At 42.5% G+C, this 17096-nt stretch overlaps 1 protein-coding gene across 2 annotated transcripts in view; it reads right to left on the bottom strand.

Moving 5' to 3' along the window:
- The window catches only part of CELF2 (CUGBP Elav-like family member 2), an 821985-nt gene that overhangs the window by 514291 nt on the left and 290598 nt on the right, over window positions 1-17096 (bottom strand). Inside the window, exon 1 of one of the 2 annotated variants that reach the window (XM_053225248.1) lies at window positions 3815-3934. The exons of the other annotated variant lie outside the window; for it this stretch is intronic. Coding sequence (XP_053081223.1) covers window positions 3815-3867 — 53 coding nt within the window. The 5' untranslated portion in view covers window positions 3868-3934. Of the gene's footprint in view, window positions 1-3814; window positions 3935-17096 lie in introns of those variants that run through there. 2 annotated transcript variants of the gene reach the window in all.

Genomic DNA, 17096 nt, shown 5'->3' with positions numbered 1-17096 from the left:
CCTGATTTAGATGACTTTGAGTCTTTGAGTGAAGCTTTCGTGTTTGCGCTTTCTCGATGGTAGAGAGGGGAGTCTTCCTGTTGAAAATAGTTGGTGTGCGTGTTTGAGGAAGTCATGCCCCCTGAAGTAGCCAATAATTAGAACAGCCAACAGCACCATCCCCAGCCTTGACTTTTCCATTTGACAAAATGGACCTAGGATGGAATGACATCAAATATGAAGTTCCCGAGAAAGGTTGAGGACCTGAACTTGGGTCCCACCACCAGACCTTATCTTAAAACACTTAACTGTGAGGTAAACAGATTTAGAAATGGTATCTTGCGATCACTTCAGGAGCAAGAGGTCTGGCAGAACTCCAGGCCACAGACCTGGGGCAAACACCCGACGATACGCCAAGCTATGCAGGTTAAAAGCCTTTCTACCCTTGAATACCAGGCACTCTGCTCATTTGTTAATCACAGGCAGAAATGATGCTCCTTCTCTTTACTGGAACTGAGTCTCTCACCTCTGAACTTGCAAAGCTTTTTACTGACATAACTCCTGTCACCACCACCCTGGAGGGCATTAGCATACACGTCTTCATCTGCTGGTTCATCCCACTTACAAGGTCACATTGTATCTTGGCTCCTCCCACATATGGTAGGCAGACAGTGTTGGCGAGTGAATGGCTCAATGAATGGGAATTAGCCAAAGAGATGCCTCACTGTACACAATTAAGGATTTAAAATGCAATTCCCAAACACCACCCCCTTTCTAATTCCTTACCCCAGGAAAGGATCAAACACAGTTAAAAGCTGATGGAACGATGCTTGCCAAGAAGAGGTGTGGACAGAATGAACTTGGTGTTCACCCAAAGTGGTCAGTGTAAAAATGTTTCTCTTTCTCAGGACTTGCCAGTCCAAGCTTGTGAAGCCTTACTTATTCTAGGCATAAAATCAACTTTGGTTATGTTAGGCACACATTCAGGGGAAAGACAACACTATCGCCGAGTTTTAAATGGGTTAAGACTTGGATCATTATCTAAAAAGGCCTTTGGAGGACTGCATTGCCAAAATTTGTAACACACACATTCCTAAAGCTGGGCCCCACCTTATCCACTTGTGCAATAATGTTAATAAGTTAACCACCCAAAACAATTTTTTTAAGAGCACTCTTAAGAAATATTTCAATTTTAAGAGTCGGTGACTAATCCAGTTAAAGAAAAAGGAGAATAAACTTTATTCTAATAGCTGCATCAGAGAACATTTACAGAAGTACTTTACCATCTCTTGATTAAAAATAAAATTTAAACCTACAAACAGAAGAAAATATCACGGACAGACCCATAAAAATGTTCGTGCCCTTTCGTCTAGAAATCCTGGGAATTATTTGATGAAAGCAAAAAGCTATATGCACAGATCCTTCAGTAACCTTTCTCAAAATGTCACTCACTTCAGGAATCCTTTCCTGATGCTCCAGGTGGAAACACCGCCTTCCTCTGGAACCCCAGTAATTGCCTGTACCTTTCCCACAGCACTCGGTCTGTTTCACCTAGTCTCATCTGCTCTGAACAACCAACTCCTTGCAGCCACTGTCTGCATCACCAGAACCTTTCTGATTTTCTAAGCACCCAGGACAGTGCATCACTATGGCGGTGGGCGGGGGTTGCTTGGTATGCTATCAAAAGTCCTTCATGGAGTGGAACACCTTAGAATTCTTGCAAACAAATAAAGAATCTAAATACCAGCACAGGTACATGGACAATAAAGACTACATCCTGTTATGTTGTCCTTCAGTAGGAAAATAAACACACTTTCTCCCTTTTTCTTACCCCTCAAAAAAAGTAAATGCTACCAACACATCACTAGTAGCTCAAGTGCACTATTTCCCAATAAATGAGTTGTAAAGAAACGCATATACATAGGTACATTTTAAAGCTACAAGCACAAAGATGTTCATTGTGTTGTTGTTCACACAAGGGAAGGACTGAAAACGATCTAAATTTTCAACAAACAGGGTAATTTAGTAAAATATGGTACATCAATGTCACCATGCTTTATCTAAACATTGAAATTATGGTTATGAAGGGTAGGCAGAAGCATGGAAAGAAGTTTGATATTTAACTTGAGAAAGGGCAGATTATAGAACGGCACATACTCCATGACGTACAGCACGTAGCACACGAAGTTCTAGAAAACAAGTGGTAAGAATTTTGAAGAAGAAAAGAAAATGAAGATTGGCCATTTTTTCTTTTATTTGCTCTTTTCTATTATGTTGTTGCTTTTAAAAATAATAAAACTACACAAAAACGAAGGGAGAACTCGTACGAAGGAAATAAGTAACAGCTAATTAATACAAGATAAATGTCAGGAAACAGAGGTCCCAGTAAGGTACACACTTCTATTCCTTATTTGGGCCCAATGGGGTTAGTTAGGTATTTGGGACAACATGGCATCATGGAGAACGACGTTTAATAAAAATCCCTCAATTTAACGCTTTTAGATCTTAAAAACTGACCGAAGTGGTTTCATTTGCTGGAAAATAGCACGTGGTGTCAAGTTAAATCTAAAATTCATTGTGAACTCTACCAAAGGGGTCAGTTTAGACCCAAGTAGGGGGGTGGAGGGATGCAGGAACTCTGCCACTCTGTGCTCCATGGGTTCCGATTTCTCTGAGCCTCTGAGAGATGAAGAGGAGCAGAGACCTCAGCTCATAAACTGTTCTCATTTAGTTTTAGGGTCAGTTGAGCTTTTAATACTGGCTTTTCCAAGTTAGACTTGAGGAGGAGGAGGGAGAGGAGGAGGGGGAGCAGGAGGGAGAGAAGGAGGGGGAAGAGGAGGGGGAGGAGGGGAGAGGAGGAGGGGAGAGGAGGAGGGGAGGGGAGGAGGAGGGAAGGGGAGGAGGGAAGAGGAGGAGGAGGGAAGAGGAGGAGGAGGATGAGGAGGAGGAGGAGGAGGGGGAAGAAGGGAGGGGAGGAGGGAGAGAAGAGGGGGAGGGGGAGGAGGAGGGGAAGAGGAGGGGAGGGGAGGAGGGGAAGAGGAGGGGAGGGGAGGAGGGGAAGAGGAGGGGAGGGGAGGAGGGGGAGAAGGGAGGAAGAGGAGGGGGAGGAGGGGGAAGAGGAGGGGGAGGAGGGGGGAGGAGGAGGGGAGAGAAGAGAGGGAGGGGGAGGAAGGGGAGGAGGAGGGGGAGGAGGAAGGGGGAGGAGAAGAGGGGGGAGGAGAGGAGAAGGGGGGAGGAGAAGAGGAGGGGAGGGGGAGGAGAAGGGGGGAGGAGAAGGGGGAGGAGGGGGGAGGAGAAGGGGGAGGAGGGGGGAGGAGAAGGGGGAGGAGGGGGGAGGAGGGGGGAGGAGAAGGGGGAGGAGGGGGGAGGAGAAGGGGGAGGAGGGGGCAGGAGGGAGGAGGAGGGAGGAGGAGGTCAGGGGAGGAACACACTGTCTCCCCAGCCTGTCTCGCCAGAGGGGCAGGGATACCGTTTTCCGGAAGAAGTTCGCTTCCCTTTGAACAAAGTCCCAGAGAGTCGGACACAGCCAGGCTCACCGCCCCCCCCACCCCCCGCCCGGAGCGCCCTGAGCACCCCGGGACCGCAGGCGCGGGGTGCGCGGGGGAGCCGGCCGGCGCCTCGGGAGCGCGGGCCCCTCGCGGACCCGCGCCCCCCTTCCTGCGGACGCGGCCTCCCCGCGCGCCCCGGCGTGTGCGGCGGGGCGGGCGGCGGGTCCCCGCCCGTCCCTCCGCCGGACCCGCGCTGGCGGCCCCGACGGCACCGGCTCGCCCGCGGGCCGCGAGGAACTTGGCCGAGAGCGGGGGCAGCCGGGGGAGAGAAAGAAAAGCAGGCCTACCTTAAAACTTTCCAGTCTTTGAGTGGCTCCGAGTCGGAGATTAGGGACACCATGGTCTAAGGGCGGGAGGCGCGCGCAGGCCGGGGGTGGGGGGAGCGGGGCGAGGGGGAGCCGGCCGCGCGGCGGGCCGGGCGGCGGGGCGCCGGCTCTGCCCACTTCCCCGGCCGAGCGGCGCTCGCGCGCCCCGGCCGCTCTCCACCCCCACCGCGATCCCGCGCTATATTACTTCCCGGGCCCGGCTCATTTCTCCACACCACCTTTGAAAGCCCCTGTAATCTGCTCCAACTGATCAAATTTGACCTTTTTGTAGCCCACTTTATTCCAAGCACAGCTCTCGGTTAAATCTCTCTTTATTAACACCGTCCTCCTTGGCTTTCTTTTGGAACAAACACAGATCAAGCCTGAAGCCTCCAGACTTTACCAGCAATCATTTACAGATTACGGCAAGCTGCCTGCAGCCTCCTCCTCTGGGGCACTCCTCCTGTCTCGCAGATTTTGTGCTTTCATATTCCTAGTCAGAAGACTGGTTAGCTTTCTTTCTCTCCCCCCCCCCCTTTTTTTTTTTGTGGCTTGGGTTCTGGGACACTAAGCATCCGGCTTAGAGCTTCCCTCAGAAGCTGTAACTACATGACTGTTAGGATTTGTTTTTTAAAAATAATTTGGAAACGGGCTGCTTAACAAGCTAGAATTTACTGTGTGTTTTCTGGCAGTGATTTTGCTACACCACTTTTTTTTTTCTCCCTTCTTCGCCTTCTTTCTTTCTTGTGTTTGTAAATAACATGAAGGGGGGCAGGTGTAGGATCTCTCTGAACATTAAGGGGGAAAGGGTGTGGGCTTTTCTCCCTCAAGTTGTGTACCTTTTGTCCTTTATTTAAAGCTGAACATCCTTTCAATAATCATCTGAAACCGTGCATAGCAGATGTTAAAAACAAAAACAAAACCAAAAAAACGTGTATCAGGAACAGGATTATTTTCCTCTGGCATCTCCAGCCCTCGTCTCTGTGCTGATGTAGATTCTTTGTGAGCCTACGGATTCCTTCTTTTTCTAAGCACTGCCTCTTAAGCATGATTTTCCGCTTTCGCTGGGGTTCTAGCCTAAGCTCTTTCTGCCCTCGTCGTCACAGGTCTCTGGAGTTAGAAGACCTTCAGATCATCTGGTACAGGGGGCTCCAGACCAGTGTCTCTCGGGTCACCAAGATTTTCCTCCTAGCTGCATGCCACATGAGCTTTACTTGATTCTCTCTCTTTATGTCAAATTTCTCTTTTTTCTTACACTTATTTTAAAAGGAATTTTCAAGATCATTACCGTAAATGGAAAAGCAGCTTCACTGTTCTAATGAAAGAATTTCCCCCAGAAACGTAAAATTAAAGGCCCTTATCTGGGTCTTTTTTCTCTTGGTTGAAAAGGGAGTTTAACCAGTGTGAGTGGGGTAAGGATACACTTGCACCAACTGGGGACTTGCCCCACCAGGAAGAGTAAAGATTCACGGTACAATTCAATGTTGTTTGTGATGACCTGACTACCAAAAATCGTCAGCCAAGAGGAAGGTTCCATTCCAGTCTCTTGCCTTGAGGCAGAACCTATCAAGAAAGAGAAGATCTCTATTCTTCCCTGAGTCTCCATAAGGAAAGATGACGATGACGGGACAGCTCTTGGACACATCCTGCTGTTATAGTCAGGAAGTTCTTCTAGTCAACTCCAGATGCTCCTCACAGCACTTTAAATCCGCTCCCCATCCCTCTTTTCTCCACAGACCCCATCCTTAAAATATTCAGCAGACGCTCAGCTGACATATGTTTGTTCTTCTATAGTTACATATACTTTCCTTAGTGGCTGTAAATGACTCGCTTCAGAAGTACAACCATCTTTATGCTAAAATTAAAAATTAGTTCATATCTTTTACCAAAATCATTGCCTCTTTGGGGCTTCATGCTTCTTCCTGGGCCGTATCCTTATACATAACATTATATGTATTATACTCATCATTATTACGTAGCGTAATAATGGGTAAACGTATACATAATGCTTCTAATCCCCAACCTTCACCAAATAGCATGTGTGCAGTGTACCTCCAAAAGGTTTCTAATGCTTAATTAATAAAATGTTTCTCCATTTAGAAAGTTAGCAAGAGAAAAACAAAAGATTAGAATGAGATTGTTACTGTGACTATAATGACATTGTCTTTTTATCATTAACCCGCCAGACCCCTGAATTCAGATCTGGGGAAAGAAGAGAAAGGCGCCCTTAACTCTGGGAGTTCAGGGTTAATGGGTGAAAGGGGGAGGGACTTGGCTTCCAGTCAAACAACAAAAGGACCAAAGCATGCTCATAAATTATGAAATAATGTTTTTAAGCTTAGTCCTTCCAGAAACTTTTTAAAGGCAGTAGAATCTTTCCTTGGCATTAAATCTGGCACCAAGTTCAAGTACAGAAAGAGATAAGCGTGAAAGTTTATTACGAGGTAGAAGGAACTGTTCTAATTTCTTTAGGGTTATTAATTCGTTCAATCCTCATAACTAATTTGCTAATGAGGTAAATTAGCAGTAGCACCCCCATTTTGTTAATGCCAAGGAGGACATCTGGGCATGCGTGAAGTGAGCCAATGGTCTGAGCTCACAGGGCTGGTCACCTGTAGGGGGAGGTGTGGGATCTAGAAGGCGTGCCTTTGGACCAACTACTGCAGGCGTGCCCTCCTTTTGGAGAGGAATATTCAAGCAGAGAACACCTGCAGGGGGGTAGGACTGGGGCTGGCTGGCGTCAGGTTAGGGATGGGTAAGAGGGGGTTGTTTGAATTTCATGCTTTCATTCCCGGGGCTCCCTAGACAGACCCTAGCTTTCAGGGACACACTTTAAAATCCACATCCTGGAACTATTTGGTGGTGAGGGAAGTGAATAATCTTTTAAAGGTTGCATTGAGTCCAAAACAGGCTGAATATTTTGCTCTTCTCTTTCCTAATGTTGAGGACCACATGTTTTCTTACATGCCCCCTAGAGTAATGGCAGATTCCTCCCCCCGCCGCCCCACTCCCAGTCCTCCAGGTACTGTGTTCCTAATTCTGAACAGCTGCCCATCTTATGGATCCTTCCTACTAAGAAAAAGCCCATCAGCTTCACCTGTGGGGTGCTCACTAAAAACAAACAAACCGACAAAAATACTGCCCTATTCGAAACTGGGCCAACTATTCACCTATAACTCAGGAAAAGCAATAATAAAATTTCTATACATAAAACATAAAAGGTTATGCTTCGCCTTGAGAAGACATGGGCCAAAAAATATAATCTTCCTCTCTGTCACCGAATGAACTACGAGATTTAATTTTACTTGTGTTCTTTTTCTCATATTTTGACACAATTATGCCTTTAAAAAATCAGATTATTTTGTCGTTGGTTATAATGGCTCATCAATAGTTGGCTGTTTGGAATGGTCCCTGTGTGTTAAAGACAGATTCAGTCCACATAAAGCAGTGTTCATTAATTGTCCTACAATTACCAGCAAAAGACTCATCATTCTCCCATTCATAGAACTAATTTTCTCCCATTCATAGAACTAATTTCCTCTTTCCAGGTACAGAAACCAAAACCCAAATCCAAACAAAAAGCAACCCAGTTTTACCCAGGCCATAGTGCATCTCACATAGTTATGGTCAAAGCTGAGGATCTGTGGAAGCTCATCTTACATGTTAGAGGAGCAGGCTGCACCTGGGGCTGTGAGTTAGCTAAAGAAAAACAGAAAGCAGTCTTCTCCATCAGCTGGATGTTCGACCGGCTATTGAACAGAGGTTTGGAAAACAGGTGTGAGGTCTCAGGAAATTTCCCTCCCACAAAATATGTAGCTTCCTGAGGGTCCAGAATTTAACAAGTACCAAGAATAATAATAAAAGCAGTTTTGCTAAGGGGTAAAGTATACATTTTTATGTCCTCTTTTTCATTCTGTGTGTCTCCTGATTCCTAGGAATGTAATTATACTAATGTTTTCTTTTTCTTTTAGAAAGTCTTGCTTCGCACTTATTTGTTCCTAATTCTGTTACTTCCTGATAAAAAGAGTCTTTCCCATTCTGCTTGTCCCAAATTTTTCTTTTAATTATTTGCCAGCTCTTAACTTCTCCTCAAGTGGATAAGGTTCCTCTCTCCCTTTAAGAAACTGAAACGACTAATTGGAGATACACTCTATTTCTGTAAAAGAACCTTTCCTGGTCTTGCTGATGTGCCAGAGTTTTAAAGTTGGCAGGTGGAAGGAGTTCAACTCCAAGCACTTGCTCTTGACCCTGAAAATAGGATGCAGCTTTGCGTGCTTTTCATAGCAAACCTCAGTGTGGCGAAGATGGCAGTCAGGGGTTGCCAGATAAAATATAGCACATTCTGTTAAAATTGGATTTCAGAGAAACAACGAGTACATTTTTAGTGGAAGTATACCCCCCTCCCCAATACTGCATGGGACATACTTGTAATAAAAAAATGATTTGCTTCTTTCCCCCTGAATGCCAACTTTAGCTATGCGTCCTGTGTTTTTATTTCTTGCATCTGGCAACCCTACGCTAGACTGACTTTTAAATAAAAATAGCGAGATCACTGTGATTATTATTTTTCATTTATGGCTGTCTGTAAAGGCACCCTGATATTCAGTAAGGCATCGACATGCATGTATTTAAGTGTTCTTAAAGCTTTTCTATTGTGTTAGTTGTTATAAGCCAAACATAAAAAGCCACATTGGAGATTGCTTTTTCCACAAAGCCGGGATATGACTGAAGTATGCTTGTATCTTATTAGATATTGGATATCAATATTGGGAATTAGGAAATGCCACGCAGGCTTCTTGCCTTAAGACAGGCTAGTGGAATGCATTTTTAACTGTTGGTAACATCGATATGCTCAGATGGACGGAAGCTGACGTTTTGTAAATTGGGCAGCGTGTCTCTATCGTATTTACTTTATACAGAGTGACCTGGCGGTGAACACAGCTGCTGTGTTTTGTTTTGCACCGCGCACCAGCTCCCGCCGTACGAAATCTGTACCTGAATAGTTAACCATTGATCTTCAGTTACATAAAATGTGTATTCCACATATCCTCACATTAATGATGCCCATGGAGACAAACTTCCAAAGGTGGTCGGTTTTTCTTCTTCTTCTTTTAAATAAATGAATCTAACTTGAATGGAATTTCAAGCACTTCCATATTTGCCTCCCTACACCTGATGCAGTGAAGGGACTATGAACAGAGATGTGGGTATTGGTGCTACATCCATGACTTGAGAATTGCTCCTATGGGACACTAGGAAAAAAATGCTATTGTTTATTATTTTAATTCTAAAGGGTCTCTGAAGAGACAGCTACAAAACCTGCTCAGGGTAGGGTAAGGCCAAATGTGTTACTCAGGGTCTACGCGCGTACTGAATATTTTCTACTGATGCAAAGGCCCTTCTAACAATTGGGAAGGAATGCTTTTTGCATTTGGAGTGGTAGTCAGCTGAACGGGAGAGCAAAATGGATTGGGGGGGGTGGGTAGAGAGTGGGGTCTTTGCCAGGCATATTTTACAAGTGAGAAAGGAAGGGAGAGGAGACTCACACCCAGCCGGCTGCTTTTCATGCCATGCAAAGGAATCACAGGCCAAATTTGATACATACGGTGGGAAAAAAGAAAATTCAAGCTTTAACTCCTGTACGGCCATAGAAGATGAGATTTTCAAGGCTGCGTAATGTCCTTCTTTGAATTTCCCGTCTGCTTTTGTTAGGATTCACCGCTTACACCAACAGGGACAAACGAATGCCCAGAAGAAGGATGTATTGTTCAGACAGTCCCTGGATCCCAGGCCAGGGAATAAAACCTGTAACACGGATCTTATAATCTTGTTTTGTTTTTCTTTAAATGGCAGTTTCAGATTGCTCTGGTGTTTGTGTGCTTAAAGACAGGCCTCCTCAGTGGTTTTTAAAAGGGAAATCTGAGTTTTAGAGAAAAGCCATGCACAATTGCCAAGTTTTTCCAGTCAATGAGACAATGTCAGCATCTGCTCCTGGAGAAGGATGCCTAACCGGGAATATTGACCTTGAATCACTAAGAGGAAAAGATCAGCCTTTCACTATTATCCCTGAATCAAAACCAGCAGACGTAGGTGGAATTAGGTGTGTGCAAATTCACTTGAAGACACACATTAAAATACTTCATAACTTGTTAATTTAATTCAAAGTGGTTACCACTACGACAAAAACATATTGAATGATGATTGATTGTGCAAAGTGTTTATTTGGCAATCAGAGGATTCATTAGCCTGCCAAAGCAGGCTCCTGTTTGCTAGGCAAGGCAGGAACTCTCTCCAATGGTGAAGAACCATGTTTCTTTCTCTTTTTCTTTCTTTCTTTCTTTTTTTTTTTTTTGTTAGTTTCCAGTGCATTGTAGGCCAATACTTTTGTAAAGTGTGATAAGATTGAATTACTAGAAAAAATTAAACACAGCAGAGTCACACAAAAGTATAAACCCCATTTTTAAATTACTGAATTAGTAGACATAAAATTATTCTTTAAAAACGCTATGTGTATTTAAACTTTCCTCTCAATTACTACAATTTTTTTTAATGTTTATTTATTTTTGAGAGAGAAAGAGGGAGAGAGAATCTGAAGCAGGCTCCAGGCTCTAAGCTGTCAGCACAGATCCTGACACGGGGCTCCAACCCACAAGCTGTGAGATCGTGACCTGAACCAGAGTTGGATGTTTCACTGACTGAGCCACCCAGGTGCCCCATTACTCTTAATTATTATAAACTTTGTTTACACTTTGTTATAATCTACAACCTGCATTGCTCTGTTTTTCACACTCTGAGGAGTACTGATGAAAAGTATTCTACAACAATTATTTAAAAAAAGATTTTTAGATACTTTCAAACAAGACTTTTAGGGTCTGTATTGAATAAAGCCATGTATGATCTAATGTGAGTAGAAACTACATCCATTTATATTGTTGATGAAATGAAAAAAATACACCAAACTCTTCTAGTAAAAAATTAGAAATGAAAATCAATTAACTTAGTAGCCAATTGATGCCAAAGTTTCTTAAAGTCACCATTTTCTGAGAAATTTTCAAATCACTTATAATTACATTAATGCTTTAAGAACTGGGACTCGAGTTCACTGAAAATAATTCTTTGTTGACTGGCAAGTTTGGAAATTACTAACTGCCTGTGACACAGCTCCAAGTGGTTCCTCTAATTCCTATTTTATTCTTCATTAGAGAGAGGAAAACAAAACACAGCTGCCAGTTTGTCACAATTTAAGATATCTCAATATATGAAAATCCAAATGTACTTCCCCAAAGATCATTTAGATTACAACATATTCAGAGGGCTTCCTTAATATATTTAATTTCCTCTGGTGTACCTAAGCATTTTTTTTAGATCACTAAACAACTGAGACAGAGTTATAAAGTAGAAAGGCCTGGAAGTGAAAATTCGAGGAACACTGTATTGATTTCACAAACCCATAGCACTTCCTGTGTACCAGATGCTGTTCTTAAGTCTTTACAAAAATTAACTCACAAAGTCCTCTTAACAACCTATGGGGCAGACTCTCTTTTCATCTTCATTTTACAGGTGAGGAAACTAAGGCGCAGAGGGGTAACTGATCCCAATAGTGAGTGAGGGGAGAGAGGGTAACCGATTGCAGTAGTCAGTGGGTGGCAGAGGTAAGATATGACACTCACTGGTCCAGCTTTGGAGTCACTCTCTTTCCATACACAGCAGGTGTCTTGTAACTGACAATCAGAAAGAGGGGTAAAGCAGTTTTAAGTCATGAATATAATTTAACTGGACAATTTAACGAGCATGGCGATTTCAGTAAGGCTTTCCCATGGACATATCTGATTCATAAATCAAGGCAGAAAGCAGAAACCATAGGGTTATTCTCAGATCTCTGAAGGTTCACTGAATGCTCATTCACCTCCCTTTAAAAACTACTTGTCTCTATGTCCTTTCTGAGTAAGATGACTATAGTAATATAATGACCACTCGGTCGCCTTCATACTTTCCTTGGTCAACATCCATCTCTAACTGGTCCTATACAGGAGAAAATAACCCCTGCTTCCACCCTCATATGTGTCATTTATATATACTCTACCAAAGCAAAAATGTACATATAAAATCTCTTTAAGAATTCAGAAATAGAAGTTAAAATACAATGAGATACAGTGTTTTACTCATCAAATTGGTAAGCATCTTTAAATGATTATATGTGATGGCAGAATGAGGTACAATTAAATGGGCCCATTCATATATGACTGCTGAATGTTTAAGCCACTGTCAAGAAAGCCATTTGATTAAGAAGTGACAAAAATTTAAAAAAATATTCTTACTACTTGACCCAGAAATTTCACTTCTAAAAGTTTTTATGTTTAATATTCATGTAGAGGAATATTGACTGCAATACTAATGATATTAATGAACTATTAGAGGCAACCAAAATGTCCACAAATTAAGGTACATTAAAACTATATGTGGGGCGCCTGGATGGCTCAGTCGGTTAAGCAGCCAACTTCGGCTCAGGTCATGATCTCATGGTCCGTGAGTTCGAGCCCCGCATCGGGCTCTGTGCTGACAGCTCAGAGCCTGGAGCCTGTTTCAGATTCTGTGTCTCCCTCTCTCTGACCCTCCCCCATTCATGCTCTGTCTCTCTCTGTCTCAAAAATAAATAAACGTTAAAAAAAATTAAAAAAAATAAAACTATATGTGCATTTAATGTTAGAACTATAAGATGGGATATTATGAAGCCATTAAAACCATGCTTTGGTGGATGACAGGCTTTCAAAAGAAGTGAAAAATGCAGGGCATAGCATGTTATATAGAACATATGATCGATACTTTGTCAACTCAATTGCCAACAGTCCACAGAGATACCACAGTGAGTAGAGGCATCAGGGAAGATGACCCGTGAAAATGCAGCAATCTTGCTTTCTCCAGCGTTTCTGGAATACTGTCTTCTTGATCTAGCTTTCTCTTTTACAATTATGTAATCTCCTCCTACTACCCATTTCTCTTTTCCCCACTCTTATTGAAGACCAGACACAGAAAAATCTACCAACACTGTAAAAATAAGTAATTACTGGCAATGGAAATTCAGCAATATTGAGAAACAGCGTGCAGAAGAGGGGTGTTTGGCCGGCTAGAGAGACGAGCCTCTGAGGACAGAAGTCCTGTCCAATCTGTTCTTGCACTTTCTTCAAGGATAATAGAAATCTTATTTTTTTAGGTGAATTCTGACTTTAGTTGTGGACTTAATATTTTACACACACACACACACACACACACACACACACACACACCCTGCGACTGCAAGAACCCAACAAAACACACTGAGAGACTTCCCAATTTGTGACTTCCAACATCCACACTTATGTGCACGAATGTAAAAACAACTGGAAAGAAACCTACAAAAATATTACTGGCGCAGTTTCTGATAACACTGGGTATATTCAGGGTGGTATGGCTGTGGACAACTAGCATAATTTCAGTTTATTTTTTTACAATTTTTCTATTTTCTAAGTTCTCTCCATGTGTTTCTTTTTATAATCAGAGAACCATGACCTCTCATATTATTTTATCTATTTAGTAATTCCTTTTAGGGGATCTAGAGTAGTTCTTGTTTTAAAAAAAATGCACAGTCCTATTTTGAAGTTTGTCTCTGATCTTATATTTCTAGATACATCCACACATCTACATGGTTATAGGTCATGTTCTTATTTATGAAATCATTACTTCTAAGCCATCAGAAGCTTCTTTGAAAGACAGGGGTCTAAAACCTTGTCTCATTTTTTGCTCCTTGGTGGCTTACTCTCATCATTTTCTGCCTAAAATCAGCTGCATTTTTCTTTTCTCCTTTAAATCACATCTAACCTTTTCAATTACAGCTAGGTGATGTTAAGCAATTTTCTAATCCAGTGGTAGAGACCACTGATGGTAGGATTTGGGCAGTTCACTGGCCAAAGTGCCTTTTGTTATTTAAATTATTAGGGCATTCCATAGCTGTTTGGACAGGCATGGCTTTTGGAACAGAAAAGAAAGCTTTAAGGTTTATGTGAGCACAGCCACCTCCCTCACACATGCTTCTCTGGATAGTCAGTCACCTTAACAAAAGGGGATTAAAAAAGGAAAAAGGAATGTAGCTAGCAAGTACTCACTCTAGGAAAAAAGAATGTAACAGGCTCAGCCGATTGAGGGTTATGATAAAATAACTGGCGAAAACTACAAAGTCCTCTCTTTATGTAGGGACAAAGCATGCTTTTCACAAAGCTCAAAACAAATTAATTACAGAATTACGGCTGCACACATACAGTAATCCGTATTCACCACCCCCTCCGGGGGTCTTATGCTTAAAGGGTGAGGCTTCTTGGAAACAAGCTTGTTTGACCATTTCTCTTGTTTACAGAGCTTGTAGCTTATGAAAATTGGGAAAACAGAGAGAAAAAATCTGGATTTCATTTTTAACCAGCCATTGTTTTTCTAATTCCCCTATTTTACTGAAAGCATATTGTGTTTTTAGAAAGTATTAAATGAAAAGAGAAAATGAAAATTGTTCACCTCATTATAGAATAAAAACAAGTGTATCTTAGCCATTAGGCTGACATTATTGGATCAGGAAATAGAGTAATTCATTTTCAAAGAAAGGCTTGATAGAACCTTGTGTGTGTGTGTGTGTGTGTGTGTGTGTGTCTGTGATATCAAACCTTAAGGGCTTTCTTTCCACTGAAGCATTAAAAAGTGAGAATCCTGATTTCTTCTTGACAACGTTTAAATGAATGTGTCAGTTGACAATTACAAATGCAAGGGGAAACTTTTGGTAAGTGAATATTTAACATATTTTAAAGTTACAACATAAACCACATAACGTGGTTCTTGCCTCATTTTGTCCATGGTCTTTCTCTACAAAGTAGGCATCCCAAATCACTCACCTTAAAACTTGAAAAGTTTTCTGAGATGAGTTCTCTATGAAAATGAGGGTAGATTACTCTATGGCCTTTCCTTTAATGTGTGTGTGTGTGGGGGGGGATTTAAATAACATAATCCATACAGGCAAATAGAGGTCAAAAGGAGTAGCAGGTTAGTATTTTCTATAGGGGCAGAGGGTCCAGAGGGGTTAAATTCACTATGTCTATGATTTTCACTTTGCTTAATAGGAAAATGCTTCTTGTTCCTACCGCACCTTTGACCTCCTGTGACCTCCTGAAAATAAGGTTAGGCCATTTATTTCCTGTTAATTTGATTTCCATTCTTTGAGTTGAATCACAGAGTACAGAAAACTTGTCAGAGCAGATTGAGAAATATGGAAGTACTTCAAGGGTATCTGCTCTGTAACGTCCTTTTAAAAGAATTAACCTTTCATAAAAAGTGGTTTTTTTGTTCTTTTTCCAGATGAATCACAAGCTGTGACTGAGGACTTCTCATCATCCAGATCTCAGTTTTATGATTGGCCAACATGCTTTTGTGATGTGGTAGCTTAGGGTCATTTATGTCACCTTTTCTAAACACCCAACATGACCAGAAATCTGTAAGTTGACAGTCAAAGGAAATGTTTACTCCTGAGAACACCTAATATGGGCCAAGCACTTTATATGCATTATCTCTTTTAATTGCTCACATAAATACTATGAGATATGTATTCTTATCACCCATTTCACAAAGAGAAGTGGAGGCAAGTCCAAGGTAGCATGGCCATTAGAGGGCGGAGCACAATTCTGGCTCACTTGTGGCTGAGTCCAGAGCCTATGCTTGACCAGTGGTTCTCAATCTTGGCTTGGAGTTTTAAAATCTCAATGTGCAGGACACCCACCAGATGAGGGGTGAAATAGAATCTCTGGTGGCAGCATTACCCAGGCATCAGTGTTTCTAAAAACTTGCAGCTGATGCGAATGTGCAGGGCGGGCTGATACCCCTGTACTACAGGGACGACTTTATCAGTCACCCCAGCTAGTCAAGACAAGGATTGGCTGCAATTCAAACTTGAGCCAAGTACATACGGAGGTTTTAGGAATCGTCATTTTACATTTGAGAACAACCCTTCATAATGGTTTAGACATGCAAATACAGTGGAATTTGACTTGAAAAAGTTAAAATTATATAATTAAGTGCTTTCAATTTTTGCTTTAAGCATTCACAGATCTTAGCCTGCCCCTATGGAATCAGGCAGGAGAGGCGAGGGCATGTGGAGGAGGGGTACCCACACATAAGCCTCCCATACAGGTGATGTGGGTCCAAGTGTGTCTGGCTAAATATCTCAGGTCATCTAAACCCCAGAAACATTCCCAAAGGCAGCAAGTTTGAGGTCATGACCTCCCGTTCTTATTTTGCTTGAGAACAGCCCCTGCTGGAGACTGAATAGATTCTTGCTTAGAACTTCAGCTACAGGGCATTTCAGGTCTTCCAGAAATAATAATGTATTAGTTTCCTGGGGTGGCCATAACAAAACACCACAAACTGAGTAGCTGAAACAATAGACACGTATCGTCTCACAGTTCTGGAGGCTAGAGTCTGAGATCAAAGTGTCCTCAAGGTTGGCTCCTTCTGAGTGCTGTGAGGGAGAAGCTGTTCCAGGCCTTTCCCCAACTTCTGGTAGCCCCAACATCTTGGCTTATAGATGGCTGTCTTTCTTTATGTGTCTCTGCCTCTGTGTTCAAATTCCCTCTTTTCATAAGGACATAGTTCTATTGGATTAGGGGCCCACCCTAATGACCTCATTGTAACTCGATCACCTACAGAGACCTTATTTCCACAGGTACTGAGTGTTGGGACATATCCAGGGGGTGTGTCTTTCACGGGGACACAATTCAGCCTGCAACACATACTGTCTGCCAACTGAAAGAAATTATCACTCACTAGAAATTGTGAAAATCCCCAATGAGAGAAAATTTCTTAATTTTCTGAAAGAAGATAAGAAGTATACCGTGAATGTGTAAACCATCAAAAAAAAATTTTTTTTAACATTTATTTATTTTGAGACAGAGAGAGACAGAGCATGAGCAGGGGAGGGTCAGAGAGAGAGGGAGACACAGAATCCGAAACAGGCTCCAGGCTCTGAGCTGTCAGCCCAGAGCCCGATGCAGGGCTCGAACTCACGGACTGAGAGATCACGACCTGAGCCGAAGTCGGACGTCCAACCGACTGAGCCACCCAGGCACCCCTATGTAAAGCATTTTAAAGCTTAGGAAACATCCTCTTAGACACTCTAACTCATGGCCCTCACAGAAGCCCTTCACATTTACTAAATAAATGTAAAATCAAAGAGTTCAAGGAACACTTCAGGGCCACA

The sequence above is a fragment of the Acinonyx jubatus genome, chromosome B4, assembly GCF_027475565.1.
Source record: "Acinonyx jubatus isolate Ajub_Pintada_27869175 chromosome B4, VMU_Ajub_asm_v1.0, whole genome shotgun sequence".
In the NCBI taxonomy this organism is placed as follows: domain Eukaryota; kingdom Metazoa; phylum Chordata; class Mammalia; order Carnivora; family Felidae; genus Acinonyx; species Acinonyx jubatus.
The sequence above is the reverse complement of the archived record's forward strand: the minus strand, read 5'-3'. Positions and strand labels throughout refer to the sequence as shown.